This window comes from Mirounga angustirostris, unplaced genomic scaffold, assembly GCF_029215605.1.
Source record: "Mirounga angustirostris isolate CCGP_5_RB_7025 unplaced genomic scaffold, mMirAng1.0.hap1 SCAF_7, whole genome shotgun sequence".
In the NCBI taxonomy this organism is placed as follows: domain Eukaryota; kingdom Metazoa; phylum Chordata; class Mammalia; order Carnivora; family Phocidae; genus Mirounga; species Mirounga angustirostris.
Genome location: NW_026991715.1, coordinates 147206449 through 147222242, shown reverse-complemented (window position 1 = coordinate 147222242; position 15794 = coordinate 147206449). Strand labels below are relative to the sequence as shown.

At 43.2% G+C, this 15794-nt stretch overlaps 1 protein-coding gene across 5 annotated transcripts in view; it reads right to left on the bottom strand.

The window, feature by feature from the left end:
• SEMA5A (semaphorin 5A) overlaps window positions 1–15794 on the bottom strand; it is a 472196-nt gene that overhangs the window by 67737 nt on the left and 388665 nt on the right. For all 5 annotated transcript variants that reach the window (XM_045863616.3, XM_064596872.1, XM_064596869.1 and 2 more), the window contains exon 15: window positions 9183–9326. In XM_045863616.3, coding sequence (XP_045719572.1) covers window positions 9183–9326 — 144 coding nt within the window. The remainder of the gene's footprint in view (window positions 1–9182; window positions 9327–15794) is intronic.

Genomic DNA, 15794 nt, shown 5'->3' with positions numbered 1-15794 from the left:
AGGACATTACAAAGCGCATTTCCATACAACAGGTGTTTACAACCTAAGATGAATACAAGGAAATGGGCACAAGCCCAGAACAGAAGATACTATCTCAATGAGTAGAAAGTAAGGACAAATGGTAGCTGGTTTCCAGAAACCAGGACAAGTCATTTGGAGAGTGCGGTTTCCAGACGGCAAATGCTGGTAAGATTCAAGTGTTTTTCCACCAAACCAGGAAAACTCTGTGGAGAATCTGAAGACCTCAGAGGCAGGTACAGACAAAAGGTCAGAGCCAGGCCAAGCCAAGGGGAGTCCACAGGATGAGGCAAAGTGAGCAATGGCCGCCATTGTGGAAAAGAACAGAATATAGAAATGGGAAGAGTGAAGTTAGAAAGGTGACCTGGGAGAAGAGAACAGAAGAAGGTGACGGGAAGTAGCATCACCTACTTTTATGAGGAGGAAGAACTTGAAACATACTTAAAAGGAATCAAGAAAGTCCCACAGAGCTCGAGAGACAAAATAGCACCATCCGAGTTCCGGAGTGAAGACCAGTCTCCAGGGATTTCTGCCTCATCCCACTGGTGCCCTGCAGCTCCCTGGGATTTCAGGAGCTCTCCATGTGTTAAGTGTGGGGTCCAGTCTCCAAAAACCCCACCAGCAGGAAGAGCAGAGGGGGCAAATGCCAACCAGGAGAGAATGGATTGCAACAATGTAAGGGAGAGGTGTTCCAAGCTGGACAAACATGATGGTGGTGGAAAGAGGAAAAGGGACGCACTTGGACTTGGTAGAGTGGGGCAAAGGTGCGGCAACTGTGTGAGTGCAGAGAAAAACAAAGAGACGAACAGTAGAGTCACATGTCAGCCTCCCACTTGTGGGAACGTGGGAGACACGCGTCCTTCTGGGTAGAGAGAGCTGATATGTCATGGCAGAGAAGCCTCCAAAGGCAAGAACCACTAAGGCACATGGTTGAGTTTCTCTAAACGGGTCACCTAGAAGACTAGTCAATGGAACCGAAAAATCCTCTCTCTTTCATCTTCTCAATTTTTAAGAAAGAGAAGCATTAGGTTTCCTTCTTCCAGAGTCATACCCAGCCTCCCAGGGCTCTTGACTCTCAGAGTTCAGGGCCATGGACACGCTTACGTGGAGGGGAGAAAGGGAAGGAATTTTCTAATTAAGAGAGTGGGATCTCTACATAGGAGAGCCAAAACAAAATTGAGGAGACAACAGATGAAAAGAATTTGGCCTCAGGAAGCATGTGCAAACACGAAGAATTGCAAGAAGGAAAACATCCTTGACTACCCAGGATTATTAACATATGTGTCGGTGCACAGAGTGTCCCAAGAGGAAGGTGCCATTCAACAACACATTTGGGAGAAAAGAAAACTCAGAACATCAGATCTGGCAGCATTTGATTCAAAATATCCACAGGTACCTTCTCTCACTGTGGATAAATTGAGAAGTAGAAGGCCACCTCCCGTTTCCAGGCCAATGCACCGACATTTAAAAGGTATAAACTACCAGGACTCCTTACCCTCATTTTAGCTTTCAGAAACAAAAACAAGCAATAAAAGAATAGAGAGGGCAAAGGAAAATCTTGCTAAATATGCTTATAAAACACTTGGCTTTTAGGGCGCCTGGGTGGCTCAGTTGGTTAAGCGACTGCCTTCGGCTCAGGTCATGATCCCGGAGTCCTGGGATCGAGTCCCACATCGGGCTCCCGGCTCAGCGGGGAGCCTGCTTCTCCCTCTGACCCTATCCCCTCTCATGCTGTTTCTCTCTCTCTCTCTCTCTTTCAAATAAATAAATTAAACAAAACAAAACAAACAAAAAAACCCACTTGGCTTTTAATAAAAAGCACAGCAAGGGAGTTACCATTTTCCCATAGCAAAACACATCACAGCGCACAAATACTTCCTCCTATTTGCCCATGGCAGGCCACCTCTGAAAACACTCAGCATGTTAGTATAGCTGAATCTACTGCAGGAGAGCCTGAAAACTGCGTGGAGCATAGCACTTGTGATCAGTGTCAATAAATGATATATTTGGCTGCATTTTAAAGTTGTCCACCACTTGCCTTCCATTTTTCTCTTTCTCTTGTTAAAGCAGTCCTGGAAAAACAGCTACGCCAAGATATGTGACAATGTCACCCTCTGCGAGGCAGGTCAGGAGGGAAGTAGAAATTGCTAGGCTAGCCAGCTCTGCCCCTTCATGTCTGGGTTCTCACTCACAAATCCACCCAGGAGAGTCTGGTCAGAGGCAAAGCCCTTACAAGCCTCAAACCCTGAATTACCCAGTTTCACGGAAGCAGTGTCCTTCCGACCCCCTTGCGCCACCACCCCAACCAACAGGTGCTCCTGACAGATGTGCCTCTTGTTAAACTACCCAACCGAGTCTCCAGCATCTTTCCCGGTCACAGACAACAATGGGAATCAGCAGTTAGTTACCTTGGCAACTCTGCTTGTTCAAGGATTTTTATTAATTTATGAATAAAATATCTACACAATGGGCCAGCCAGTGGTTCTTCATTTCTCTAGTCCTCTACACACAGCTAGCTTTTGCCACATAACAGCTGAACATTGCTGATGGTTTAGTGACTCTCCTGGATCTCTAGTATCTTAAAGCACTGAAAGTCACAGATGTATTTCGTGATGCATTAAAAATTAAGATTTTAATTTTGCCCATGGCTGCTCATTCTCATTTTGCATTTAAAAGTAAATTAATAAACCAGCAATATTTCTCCATAAATTATCAATTTTTCCACAAACCTCGTCTCTGTGAAAAGAACTACCTTTCATAACCCCATGTGGACTAGATTCTCGACATTGTATCACTTCTGGTCATATCTCTTCATACTATGAGCTGCGTTCTGCTCTGGTTTGGTCCCTGCTAGTTTCTCACTGCAGCCCCTGCCCACCTGAACCAGCCAGGACCCTGTCAGAGCCATTTTCTCCTGGCTTGGCTCAAATGACTGTCCCTTTCCTGGTCCATACTGGAATAATCAAATCTCTGTGGTACCGGAGAAACTATACATACACTGAGTTCCTCCTACTATTAACTTTTACCCCAGGAGAGAGCTAAGAGAACCCATGACGGGAGAGGAATGACTTGTAAAGGAGAAGCACTTTGGCTTGCTAAGCAAACACACCCCAGGGAGACAGAGAAAAATATAATGAAAAATCATATGATAAAAAAATAATCAAATAATAAAAAACTTATAATAAGCCCCCATTGGTTCCTGGGACTCTTAACTTTGATAATGGAGTGGGGGCAGACTCTAATGTGGTCCCCATGTTCCTACCTCCTGGAAGTCATCACACCTTGCGTGATCCCCTCCCACTCAGTGTGTGTGGTGGGGGGGGGGGGGGGGGAGGACATGTGACTTGCTCCTAACCAACAGAATATGACAAAAATGACAGGATATCACTTCCATGATTAAACCTACATAAGACTGCAATACCCTTTTTTTTTTCAAGAAAACTCTCCCCCAACCCCCGCGCCATGGCTTTGAGGAATGAATGGCCCAGGTGGCGAGGGGCTGAGGGAGCTCAGTCTGACAGCATCTGAGGAACTGAACGCTGCTGACAACCACGGGATTTGGGAAGCACACCTTCTGCAGTCAGGCCTCAGATGAGACCACAGCCATGGTCTACGGCATGCCGCAGCCTCGTGAGATCTTGAAGCAAAGGACCCAGGTCTACTGTGTCCAGGCTACAAACCCACAGAAACTTTGAGCCAATACACACGAAATGTTTCAGGCCCCAAGTCAGTGGTAACATTGTTATGTAATGACTCCTGAAACAGATTTTGGTGCCCTAACATGCAGTGCTACTGGAGAAAATGCCTAAAAATGTGAACGTGGCTTTGGGACCAGGGAATGGGCAGATGCAAGGAGAATTTTGAGGATCATGGCCGAGAGACTTTGAGGATGCTGCCAGTGAGGCTTTAGAAGGAAATAGGATAAGAACTAAAACTCAGCAACAAAACCAACCCAATCAGCAAATGGGCAAAAGACGCGAACAGACTTTCCAAGAGTAGACAAATGGCCAATAAGCACAGAAGATGCTCAACATCAGTAGTCCTTCAGGAAATGCAAATCAAAGCCACAATGAGATAATTGCTTTATACCTACTAGGCTGGCAAGGAAGGAAGGAAGGAAGGAAGGAAGAAAGAAGGGAGGGAGGGAGGGAGGGAGGGAGGGAGGGAGGGAGGGAGGGAGGGAGGAAAGAGAGAACGAACAAGTGTTGGCAAGGGTGCGGAGACACTGGAAGGCTCACACGCGGCTGGGAGGAATGCACAGTGGTGAAGGCACTGCAGAGAACGGTGTGGCAGCTCCTCAAAAAACAAAACACAGAATGACCATATGACCCAGCAAGTCCACTTCTAGGTTTATACACAAAAGAACTGAAACAGGGACTTGAACAGACACTCATATGCTAGTGTTCACTGCAGCATTATTCACAATAGCCCAAAGGTGGAAATGACCCACCTGTCAACCAACGGGGAAAGAGGTAAATACAATACGAGATAACCATACGGTTGAGGATTATTCAGCCTGAAAAGAGGAATGGAGCTCTGACACATGGTCCAGCCTGGATGAACCTTGGAGACATTATGCTACAAGAAATCAGCCAGACACAAGGGTGCAAATAGCATATGATTCTATTTATATGAAATAGCTCAACGAGGCAAATTCATAGAGAAAGAACATAGATTAGAGGTTACCAGGGGCTGGGAGGAGGGGAAAATGGGGAGTCACTGCTTACTGTTTACAGGATTGGCGTGATGACAAAGTGTTGGCAACAGATAGGGTTATAGTTATACAATACTGTAAATGTAATTAATGCCACTGAGCCGAACACTTAAAAATGGCTAAATGGCAAATTTGAGGTTAAATATATTTTACTGCCCCCAAAATTCGAAAGAAAAGAGGAGCCCAGGATTGGAAACTAGGGGTAGGAAGAGCCCTGTGACATGAGGCAGAAAGCTTCCAGGCTGTCGCTGCGGTTCTATGGAAAGCGGAACACGTCAGTGTGAAGTGAGTTACGTGGCCAAGGACACTTCCAGGCAAAGTGCTGCCCAGTGTCTTCTTGCTGCTTATGGTAAAATGTATGAAGAAAGAAAAAATACTGCAGGAAGGAATAACAAACAGGAGGGAGCAGGATGGACTATGGAAATTCTGAGTCTCTCCTGATGGCAAATACGCTACAATTAATAAATAGCTTCTGAGCATTGTCAGAGTTGGCAGAGAGTAAAAAACCGAAGGTATGACGGCACAACCTTTTGTTAAAACCTCAGAAAGACCAAAGATCAGAGTAGTTTCAGTTACACAAAGGGTGCTCGCAGGAGGTCAGGAGCAAGGGTGTGCCTCCCAGATGGTCTCCGTCACAAGCCAGCCACAGGGTGTGGTCCCTCAGCCCTCAGGAGGATTCCGGGCTGGAGAAGGGCTATCTCAAAAAAGATCTGTGGGTATGGATTTGTTTACTAGAGTAAACATCCAGGAAATCCACAGAAGACCCATAAAGTTTATTTCAGCCAAAATACCAGCTTGCACGGAAATGTATGGAAAAAGTACAAATGGAATGAGGCTGCTAGAATCCAGACTTCTACTGGCAGGAAACAGGTTGGTACAACTACCCAGCCGCAAGCACATGCTAACTTCAATGAAAAAGAAAAGCTGATTCAGGAAGCAGAAATGAGGGCCCAGAAGGCAGAGCCAAGAACCATGCAGAATTATGCACAGGCCTTGAAACTTAATCGAGCAACTCCCAACACTTGTCTGGCTAGATTTCAGAATTTCTGTGGAGCAGTGATTCCTCTATACTTTCCACCCCCCCTCCCCCATTTGAACAGAAATGTCTGTAGCTGTTACCCTTTGCCTCGCCCACCGTCATATACTGGGTGTATTGGTGGTGGATACCTTGACTCTGATTTTAGAGGCTGACCGACTGAGAGGAACAACACCCAGAAAGCCTCATTCATATCTGAGCCTGATTTAAACAATACAATTCTGGAATCTGGGGAGATGATTTAATGGTATGAAACTTCTGGGGACCTTGGGAATAGGTGAAATACATTTTGCATAGGGAAGGGACACGAATGACCAAGGGACATATAATTGTGGCAGATACTCCAAGGTGACCCCAGTGATCCTTGCCTCCCGGTATTCATGCCCTGCGTAATGTCCCCCTCTTGAGTGTAGGCAGGGTCTGTGACCTCTAACCAACAGAGCATGGCAAGGTGATGGCATGTAACTTTGCAACTGCTCTATACAAAAGCATACTGCCCATCCTGGGAGGAGACTTTCTTCCTTGCTAGATTTAAGGAAGAAAGTGACCATGTTGGGAAAGCTCGTTTGTCAAGAAACGGAAGTTCTCAATTTGACGGTCCATAAGGGACTAAATGCTGACAACCACAACCACATGATCTCACAAGCAGGTCTTTCCCCAGTCAATGCCCAGATGAGACCACAGCTCTGGCTGAGCAGGGAACCAAGGGAAGTCATAGTAAAACTCCTCATCCAATAAGACGGTGAAATAATATATGCATGTTGTTTTACGCCATGAAGTTTCTGAGCTATGGTTACAGAGGAAGAGAACACGAATACAGATAATGACACTTGCATTTTGATAGTATTTACAAAGAGGTCCATTGTTTCATCCTTGTTAGTGGCCTCTTTGGGAATCAGTGCTTCTACCGGGTTCTTGGTACTCAAGAACATCATTTGCCAGTAAATTTTAGAACAGAAGAACAGTGTACATATCCTCTAAAGTGCATGTAAAAGATAAGTTAGATTTTCTTTATCCGGTCCTTCAGAAAAAAACGATGTGATACTTCTGAGATTTTTGCTGTCATAAAACTCCCATTGAATTACTCCACATCCTGGGCATTTGGATCCAAATTAAGTCACTAACTATCATCCTGGCCTTAACTTAGGGACTTTATTGGGGTAATCAATTTATTCACTCGAGGCCACTCGGGAGCTCTTTGGGGTTGATGGTGTTTAGAGCAAAAGGGTGCAATGGCATTACTGTGTACCTGTCTAGTCATCATTCTTCTGTGCCTCCCCATGGAGGCCAGAATCTCCTCGAATCTTGAGTTTAGTTCTCAAACATCTAAGGGATGGTGTTCCCTTATATTACGCAGGTGGAGACAGCTCCCACATAACGGAACAAAGAAATCTCAGAACTGTTTGCTTGTGAAGACCAAGAAACAGATATTATGTACTGTTTTTTTTTTTTTTTTTAAGATTTTATTTATTTATTTGAGAGAGAGAATGAGAGAGAGCAAGCACATGAGAGGGAGGAGGGTCAGAGGGAGAAGCAGACTCCCTGCCGAGCAGGGAGCCCGATGCGGGACTCGATCCAGGGACTCCAGGATCATGACCTGAGCCGAAGGCAGTCGTTTAACCAACTGAGCCACCCAGGCGCCCTTATGTACTGTTTTTTTCTAGATTTCATTAACCTTTTGATATCCTGATAACCCACTAGAAAGGCTATTCAATGGGGAAGCTTCAATTGTATAAAAATCTTACAGAGTCCCTATTCTTACCATCCACGCATTTGTTATATACATTCAAAGATTCCTCTATTAACAAAATATGTATCTTGTCCAAATGAGAATGGTTTTTTTTTCTGTAAAAAGGGAACATGTTAAGTGTAAGTCCCCCAAACACGCTAGCCATCCTGATTTTTCCCTGAAAAGGTAGTAGCTTTACAAACAATCCCAAGCGCACACAGAATGTACGTATCTGCTGGCTGCAGGGCTAAATAGCATCTTCCTTCCCGTGCGCTCAGCTTAAGAAAGGTGCTAACAGGCGTTAGATTTGCAGAGGTGCTGGGTCTGTAGGGCAGTGTCACACTGATGAAGGTGACTTTCCCTGAATGGGCTGTATTATGTGACAGTGCACAGAATTTTAAAACCTACAAACAATTTTAAATCTTACAAGGTTTAGAAAGAGCAGGGAGACAATTTGCCCATAATCGGCCTTCCCATTTCTCAGCTGGTATTGGATTGGAAATGATAGACTTCCACAAGACTGTCTTGGGGGACTACTTCAAAAATGACCAACCTTGCTTTGTAAAAATCATTTTTCACTTTCCTCTGAGACAAAAGGAATGAAATCTTAATTGGCAATTTAGGAACACAGGGAAGAAAGAAAGGAATGATTCTCCCAGGTTGTTTTGAGGTCGTAATAAATGCCTAGCAGGGAATTATCTGTAGAGTAAACCTGTTGGTTTTGTCCATATAAATATTGATCACATAGCAAATAACTGCATATGGTATTTTTATAAGAGGCTCTCACTGAACCCATATGACCAGACACAATCCTTACTACATTTTAACTAAAAGGCACAGAAAGACATTTTGTTTCACATGGATTGATACATTTCTATTAGTATAGCAGAATAAAAATCCTGAGTGATGTGAAATTCACCTGCTTGGATTTTCTCCCAACAATCATAAACTAGAATGTACTTTACATATGCAAGAAAGAGCCAACTATCACCAGCTGTGGATTTTATGATGCCAAAGCCAAATGTCCGATTCTATGAAAAGCAACAAACTGTTCAACTCGAGACTAGACAGAACCAACCCCCCACCCCCACCCCAGGAGCTGAAAGCTTACAGTACAAGTGGAACACGATGCCCCTTTGGGTTCTACTGCAGCTTCCCTGAGGGTAGGAGTTAATAGAGGAGTGTGTGGTTATAAATACACCCAGACTCTGTGTTCTCACCTTGCTCCAGCTGCTTGATTTAATTCTGATGGAAAACTCTACTTCATCCGACTACTACGATCGGGGACGCAGGGCCGCCTTAGGTCCTACTTGGAACTGCAGCTTTTGAGACCCGGTCTAGTTGAATTCTAACTAGAACAAATTTTCTCCAGCTGACTCCCTTTCTGAGTCCCCAGGGAGCCCAGCACAGAGGTGCCCACTGTCTCTGCATCTCTGCTCCCTTGGGAACTGCTCAGCTAGCCAACATTTCGGGCTCTGCTGTGGCTGGTGCAGAGATGTTGTCAACACGAGGCTTTGATCAAAATTAAAGGATGTCAGGAAAGGAACAGGACGATTTGGCTCAACAGAAAAGGATGCCACAGATAAGCTAAGCGACATCCCAAACTAAACCCGCAGAGACCCCGGGCCGCGCTGGAATGGCAGGAAGCGTGAGGATGGAGGTGCCGGGGGCAGAGCGGCGCCTACCTTTCCTCGCGGTTCTGTCCCACGCACACCCGGCCCCCGTGCCGGGGAGTGGGGTTGCTGCAGGACCGTTGGCGCACCTGGAAGCCGATCCCACAGGTGGTGCTGCAGGGAGACCATGAGGTCCAGGGGGTCCAGCCTCCGTTCCTGGGGAGAGAAAGCAGCGGGGTCACTAAATCACACGGGCTCAGAGTCCATCCCCTGTGTGCACCCACCTCCGATGACCTTCATGTGTCCCGCGTGTGGACTGCTGGACTGTGGGCTGGGAAGGGAAAGGGAACCGGAACCATAGGACAGGACTGGACGTGCTGTGTCATGGGACTCTTGGTTTCGGTGAGATCCTGCTCCTGCTATCTGATTTTATTTTTATTTTTTTATTTTTTATTTTTTTAAAAGATTTTATTTATTTATTTGAGAGAGAGAATGAGGTAGAGAGAGCATGAGAGCGGGGAGGGTCAGAGGGAGAAGCAGGCTCCCCGCCGAGCAGGGAGCCCGATGCGGGACTCGATCCAGGGACTCCAGGATCATGACCTGAGCCGAGGGCAGCCGCTTAACCAACTGAGCCACCCAGGCGCCCCTGGCTATCTGATTTTAGAGTCCAGATTGGACCTTGGAGAGTAGCGCTTAAAGTGCACTAAAAATAAGATATAATAATTTGCTCTATATCCAGGTATCAACAATAATTTGAATATATAATTTCTATAATAATTTCAGTAATTTGTATAATAATTGAATATGTAATTTCTATAATAATTTCAGGAAATTCCTCTGAGAAAATTCTATATTAGAAACTATTAAAAAATTTGGTTATGAAAATGTTAAACTAATGAAAAATAAGTTTATTTCGTTAAAAAGCAATTAGAGATAAATCCCTGAGCCTCTAGAGTTTATGATTTGACTTGTACTATATCATTTAGAATCTATAAAAAGTGCACATCTGAACAAAATAGCATCTAAAACTACCTATAATGCTCACTTTTAAAATCTATTAATATCAACAAAAATCAGTAATTCTCTTGATAGGCTTCATATTCATAAAGAGCATCATAATGTCCAAAGCTTAAAACAAGCTTTATTAAAAATGAAGGAAGGGTACTTTAAATTCAGATTCTTGGCTATTTTCTTACAGTTTGACAAAGATATAGAATATAAACAAGCGGGCGCTTGGGCGGCTCAGTTAGTTAAGCGACTGCCTTCGGCTCAGGTCATGGTCCCGGAGTCCTGGGACCGAGTCCCACATCGGCTCCCGGCTCAGCTGGGAGCCTGCTTCTCCCTCTGACCCTCTCCCCTCTCATGCTGTTTCTCTCTCTCTCTCTCTCAAATAAATAAATAAATAAATAAATAAATAAATAAATAAATCTTAAAAAAAAAGAATATAAACAAGCAGTACAAACTGCACATAACTGTATTTATGTTATTAATAAATATATGATAGGCATATAAAACATAAAATTAAAATAAAATAAACAGCTTGTATAAAAGTGGTTTATAAACTGAACCACCACTGACAGCTAGAGGAATTTTTTTTTGTTGTTTAATATTGTACTTTTCCCTTGAAATGCCTGTATTCAGAATGTTTATAATTTAAATATCTTCCTTAGTAGTTAGTCCCTGCTATTAAAAAACAAACTGTAAGCATTTTTAAAAATTTTAACTGTCAAAATATTTGTTAAATCCAGAATCCAAACTCCTATGTGAGCAGTCTACTGCAGCTGGGGTATGTTTATATTTCACAGATCACATATGCATTTCTATAGTATGTTAGTCTCATAGGATTTTCATTTCCACTGGGAAAAATCAACTGACATTAATTCTTATTTTTACTTTATACATTCCCTTAAAAATATGCAGGTCCCAACTGTGCCACTGAAGCTCAAGGTATAAATAATAATTTGAATATATAATTTCTTTTTTTTTTTTAAAGATTTTATTTATTTATTTGACAGAGAAAGACACAGCGAGAGAGGGAACACAAACGGGGAGTGGGAGAGGGAGAAGCAGACTCCCTGCAGAGCAGGGAGCCCGATGCGGGACTCGATCCCGGGACTCCAGGATCATGACCTGAGCTGAAGGCAGTCGCTTAACCAACTGAGCCACCCAGGCGCCCTGAATATATAATTTCTAGAATAATTTCAAGTGAAAATTCCTCCAAGAAAATTCTTAGTATATTTCATATTTCTCTATTTTCTGAAACTTCTTCATTATATAAATAAATATATAGTGATACTTTAATGTATTATCATAAAGCTGCTTTATGATAATTTAACCAAGTAATCACAAAATAAGACAAATCCTCCCAAGCTGCTCATAAAGGTAATTGGCTAGTATCTTATACCCTGTTACCTACACAATTTAAAAAACTACCCAAGTAATTCACTGAATTTTCTAAAAAATAGCCATTTCAACATAAATAAAATGACCTTTTACTTTCAAAGTTTCTTTCTATGTTGGCAAAATGGCTAGATAGTGCAGGAAACTCTGCTTCCAAAATTGTGTAATTTTTAAATTTGTTTAATTCTTAATTTCCTAAACCGTTTAATAAACATGACATCTTGTGATACAGTCTATTTACAATATAGGGAACCTGTTGTAGACAGAGAAGTGGGTAAATGGAAGTATGTATAAATAACAGAAATATAGTAAGTGAAGAACTACATGAGTGCAATGTGTGTGTCTAATGTATGGACCCGGGTTTGCAGTCTTACAAATGTTGCTTAGAACCAGACATTGTAGCCATTAAGTAGCACCAAGTAAGCATGTATCAGCATACACATCATTTCAAGGATTCAGTCAGTCCACAACAACCCACTATGCATTTAAAGCATCACTAAAATGGGTTCACTTATTCAATTATTAATCATAAAATAACCACTAATTATATTGCAGGTCGGCTCAGAGGATGACATTTCAACTAGAACCAAAGCCAAAGATGTATCAGTAAACAAGTTGCAGTCATGCACTTGACTGTCCTTTTTTCCATAAACAGTTATCAAAGAGGATATTCCTCACTGATCACAACCTTCAAACAGTAACAGTTCTGTAACTTTATTATAAAGTTTCTCCCATGCCTGGATGGCAACCATCTTAGTTTTATAGAAAGAATGCGGTGCATAATGCAATGTTGATGTGCCTGTTTTCTGTGATCACACAAATAATCTAATCTGTGTAGCCCTGCTGTGCTCCTTTCAACCTTGTGAAATGGTCTGGGCTGGCCTGAGGAGAAGGTGAGCAGAGGACAGAGTGGGGTCCTTGCACTCTGCGGTTCCACATCAACCCGCCTCTCCTCTTGGGTAGGAAGCGCCCTTGCCCTCTGGGCTCGTTTAGAGTGCCATCGCCTGGTCTGATCTGCAGTGTTAGGGATGTCACAGAAGACCTGCCCAGAGGCTTCTGCATTCTAAATAGGCTCATTGAAACAAGGTAATACTTTTTAAAAATACTGTAAATTAACAAGCAAGTGAGGAGAACGCTTGAAGACTGATTTGAGAAGCTTTCCTGATGCTTGTTTCAAGAGAGAAGATGCTGTGTCGTGCAGGGGAGAAGGAGCACCTGAGTGTAGTAAAACAATCAAGCTACAACAGAAGAAGCAGCAGAGGAAACAGGAAATCAACTCAGTGAATCACTGTTGGAACCGTTCTCCTGGTTACTCAGTACCAGGATGTTAACTGAGCTGGGGTGTTCTAGGCTCAGATAGACTACAGAGCAGAGCAGAGCTTTGTTAAGGACTGGGCTGCTTCTACCCCCTAGCTGTCAAAGCACAGAGTACTGGATGCCACGCCCCACAGCGGGATGGAGGCACTCATTTCTCCAGCCCCTCATGGCTAGCTAGGACTGGCAGCTGAGAGAATCGAACCACCGTCAAGGGCTGTCCCACGTACAGGGCTCCCTGTACCCGCTCTGTCCTCCCTTCCCATTAGGCTAGTTATATCTCTCTCTCTCTCTTCCCTCTCCCCAAGGCTCCATCCCTCCTTTCTTACGAATTAAAATTCAGAAGTGACATGATGTCATGCAGATGCACAGTCAAATGTTCATTTTAATTATAACATAAAACCAGATTTTTCTGATCGATACTAAGTCTGACTTGGCCCTGTTTAGAAAGTATGGCTTAGCTAATTACTTTATATTGTGGATTTCATTTCATACACTGAATGACTTCAATCTGGGGCTCCAGGATATTGAGAAAATATATTTAAATGATGTGATGTGATAAAAGCATTTAATCAAAAATATATTTGTGAGGCGCCTAAGTGTCTCAGTCGGTTGGGCGTCTGACTCCTGATTTTGGCTCAGGTCATGATCTCAGGGTCTAAGGGGCTCTGCACTCAGCGGAGAGTCTGCTTTCCTCCCTCTCCCTCTATCCCTCCCCCCACCACACACAAATAAATAAATAAATCCTAAAAATATTCAAAGATACATTTGCAAAATGTATTGAATTAGCAATATTTGGAATTTCCCAACACTTTCTGAGCGTATTGGGTTAGACAAGGTGCCTATAAATAACAAATAACAGGTTTAATTTGGAATCCTCTGATCAGCCTTCTTAAAGGCTTTCTGACGTGCTCTGCACAAACTGAGGAAGTATCTGTCAGTACTGAATGAGCAAAAAAGTCAGCTTGCAGGTTAGGTGGGTTGCGATTTTTTTTTGCTTCCAACAAAATTAAACACCAACATAAGCAGGTTATCAACTGATATGGGGCAATAAAAACAATCTTTGGCGTTAGATTACCATGCTTTTGGCAGATGACTTCGAAAGAATTCAGAGAAGTGAGGGAAAATGCTGTAATCTTACATTTCCATCAACTTATGAGAGTCATACCTGTTGGTACTTGTAACTAGAAAAATAAAAACCTAAGAATGGAATTGATGCTAAGCTCTCCCTGAATCAGGCAAGAGGTTGCATTCATGCCTGAATAGGAAAAGTAGTTGGGAATTAAAAACAATTGCCTGAAGGAATGGGTTTCTAATAAAACCTCACTTTTTAGTGTTAAAATATTATCAAAATGTGTAATATTTATGATTTTTAGATTCACTGTATGCTAATTTTCAAAATACATATTTAAAATGTAAAGCCTAGGGGTGCCTGGATGGCTCAGTCGGTTAAGCATCTGCCTTCGGCTCAGGTCATGATCCCAGAGTCCTGGGATCAAGCCCCACATCAGGCTCCCTGCTCAGTGGGGAGTCTGCTTCTCCCTCTGCCTCTGTTGGTCCCCCGCTTCTGCTCTCTCTCTCTCTAACAAATAAATAAAATCTTAAAAAATATAAAAATAAAAAAATAAAATGTAAAGCCTATGGTTATCAGAAATAAAAATTTCGTTTTCAAATGCCATTCATATAATTTGTTTTAGTGGTAGTTGTAGAGAAGTATGATACAGTGACCAATATAAGACTTTCAAACAGAGAAATGTAATATATTAGGATCAGATTCTATGAGGGAAAGAGAATAGAAATAGGAAATTAAAGAAGGAAACACATAAATTTTCTAAATGTTAAAGTGGAGCCTGCTTGTTGATTTTTTAAATGGGCAGGTAGCTATGAAATCACTAAGGCACTGAGATTCCATTACACATTTAAATAGTGATGTAACAAAAATTACATCTTTGCAACTATTAAAACTTCTGATGAAAAAAATTAGATGCCAATCTACAAGCGTTTGGGGGGTATTTAGGTTAGCAATATTCTTTTATGGGGCAGATGAACAAGTTGCTGTGAGGACCATGGCCCCAGGACACCGGAACTGCCCAAGTACAAACACGGTGAATGAGCCTTGTATACGCATGGACATATGCTCTCTAGCTGCTCCCCCAGATCTGTCCTTTACAGATTTGGGAATTCTGACTCAACGGGTAGCTTCTGAGACTACCAAAACTACACTACCTTGCTGCTCACACTGAGAGGAGGCCAAGTGCATGTCGCTTCCCGAATCTGCACGAGGGGGCGCTTATTAGTACCTGGGCCGTAGGAATCATTTTCCTTTGATGCATGAAGTGGCATCAGGATTGGGTGAGCTGATATACTACGCATGCATCTTTGTGCAGGCGTCAGGTGCAAGCCTGGGGCCTCTCTTTCATGAAGTGTCTGCCTTGATAGCAGAGGCTCCCTTTGCCCGGTCTGACTAAAAGTTTGGCTAACGTGCCGCCAGAAGCATCGCATCTGCTTTCTGCAAACCTCCACGTGCGTCCATGTCAGCACGCCTCAGGGACAGGGAGCTGGGACTCCATCATTTGCACCAACTGGCTGTATCAGTTTTCTAGGTGTGGCCAAATCTGATTTCAGACCTGCTTTCGTTCTCAGGAACCACCTAATGGCGAGGACAGGGTGGAGGGTCGACAGCACTCATATGATTCTAGACACTGGGGTCACTGATGCTGGCAAAGGAAAAGGCAATTGCGAAGAGCCAGGTCTAATCCCTGTGGTCAGTTCACAAAAAATGTATGCGTTCTACCAGTAGGGACGATTAGCCTGGATGTTCCAGAAGAGGATTTTGATTGACATGGACGTTTCCCTCAAACCAGCCCAGTAACATCGTGCCCATTAAAAATATGTTTCCTAGGGGCGCCTGGGTGGCTCGGTCGGTTAAGCGGCTGCCTTTGGTTCGGGTCGTGATCCCGGGGTCCTGGG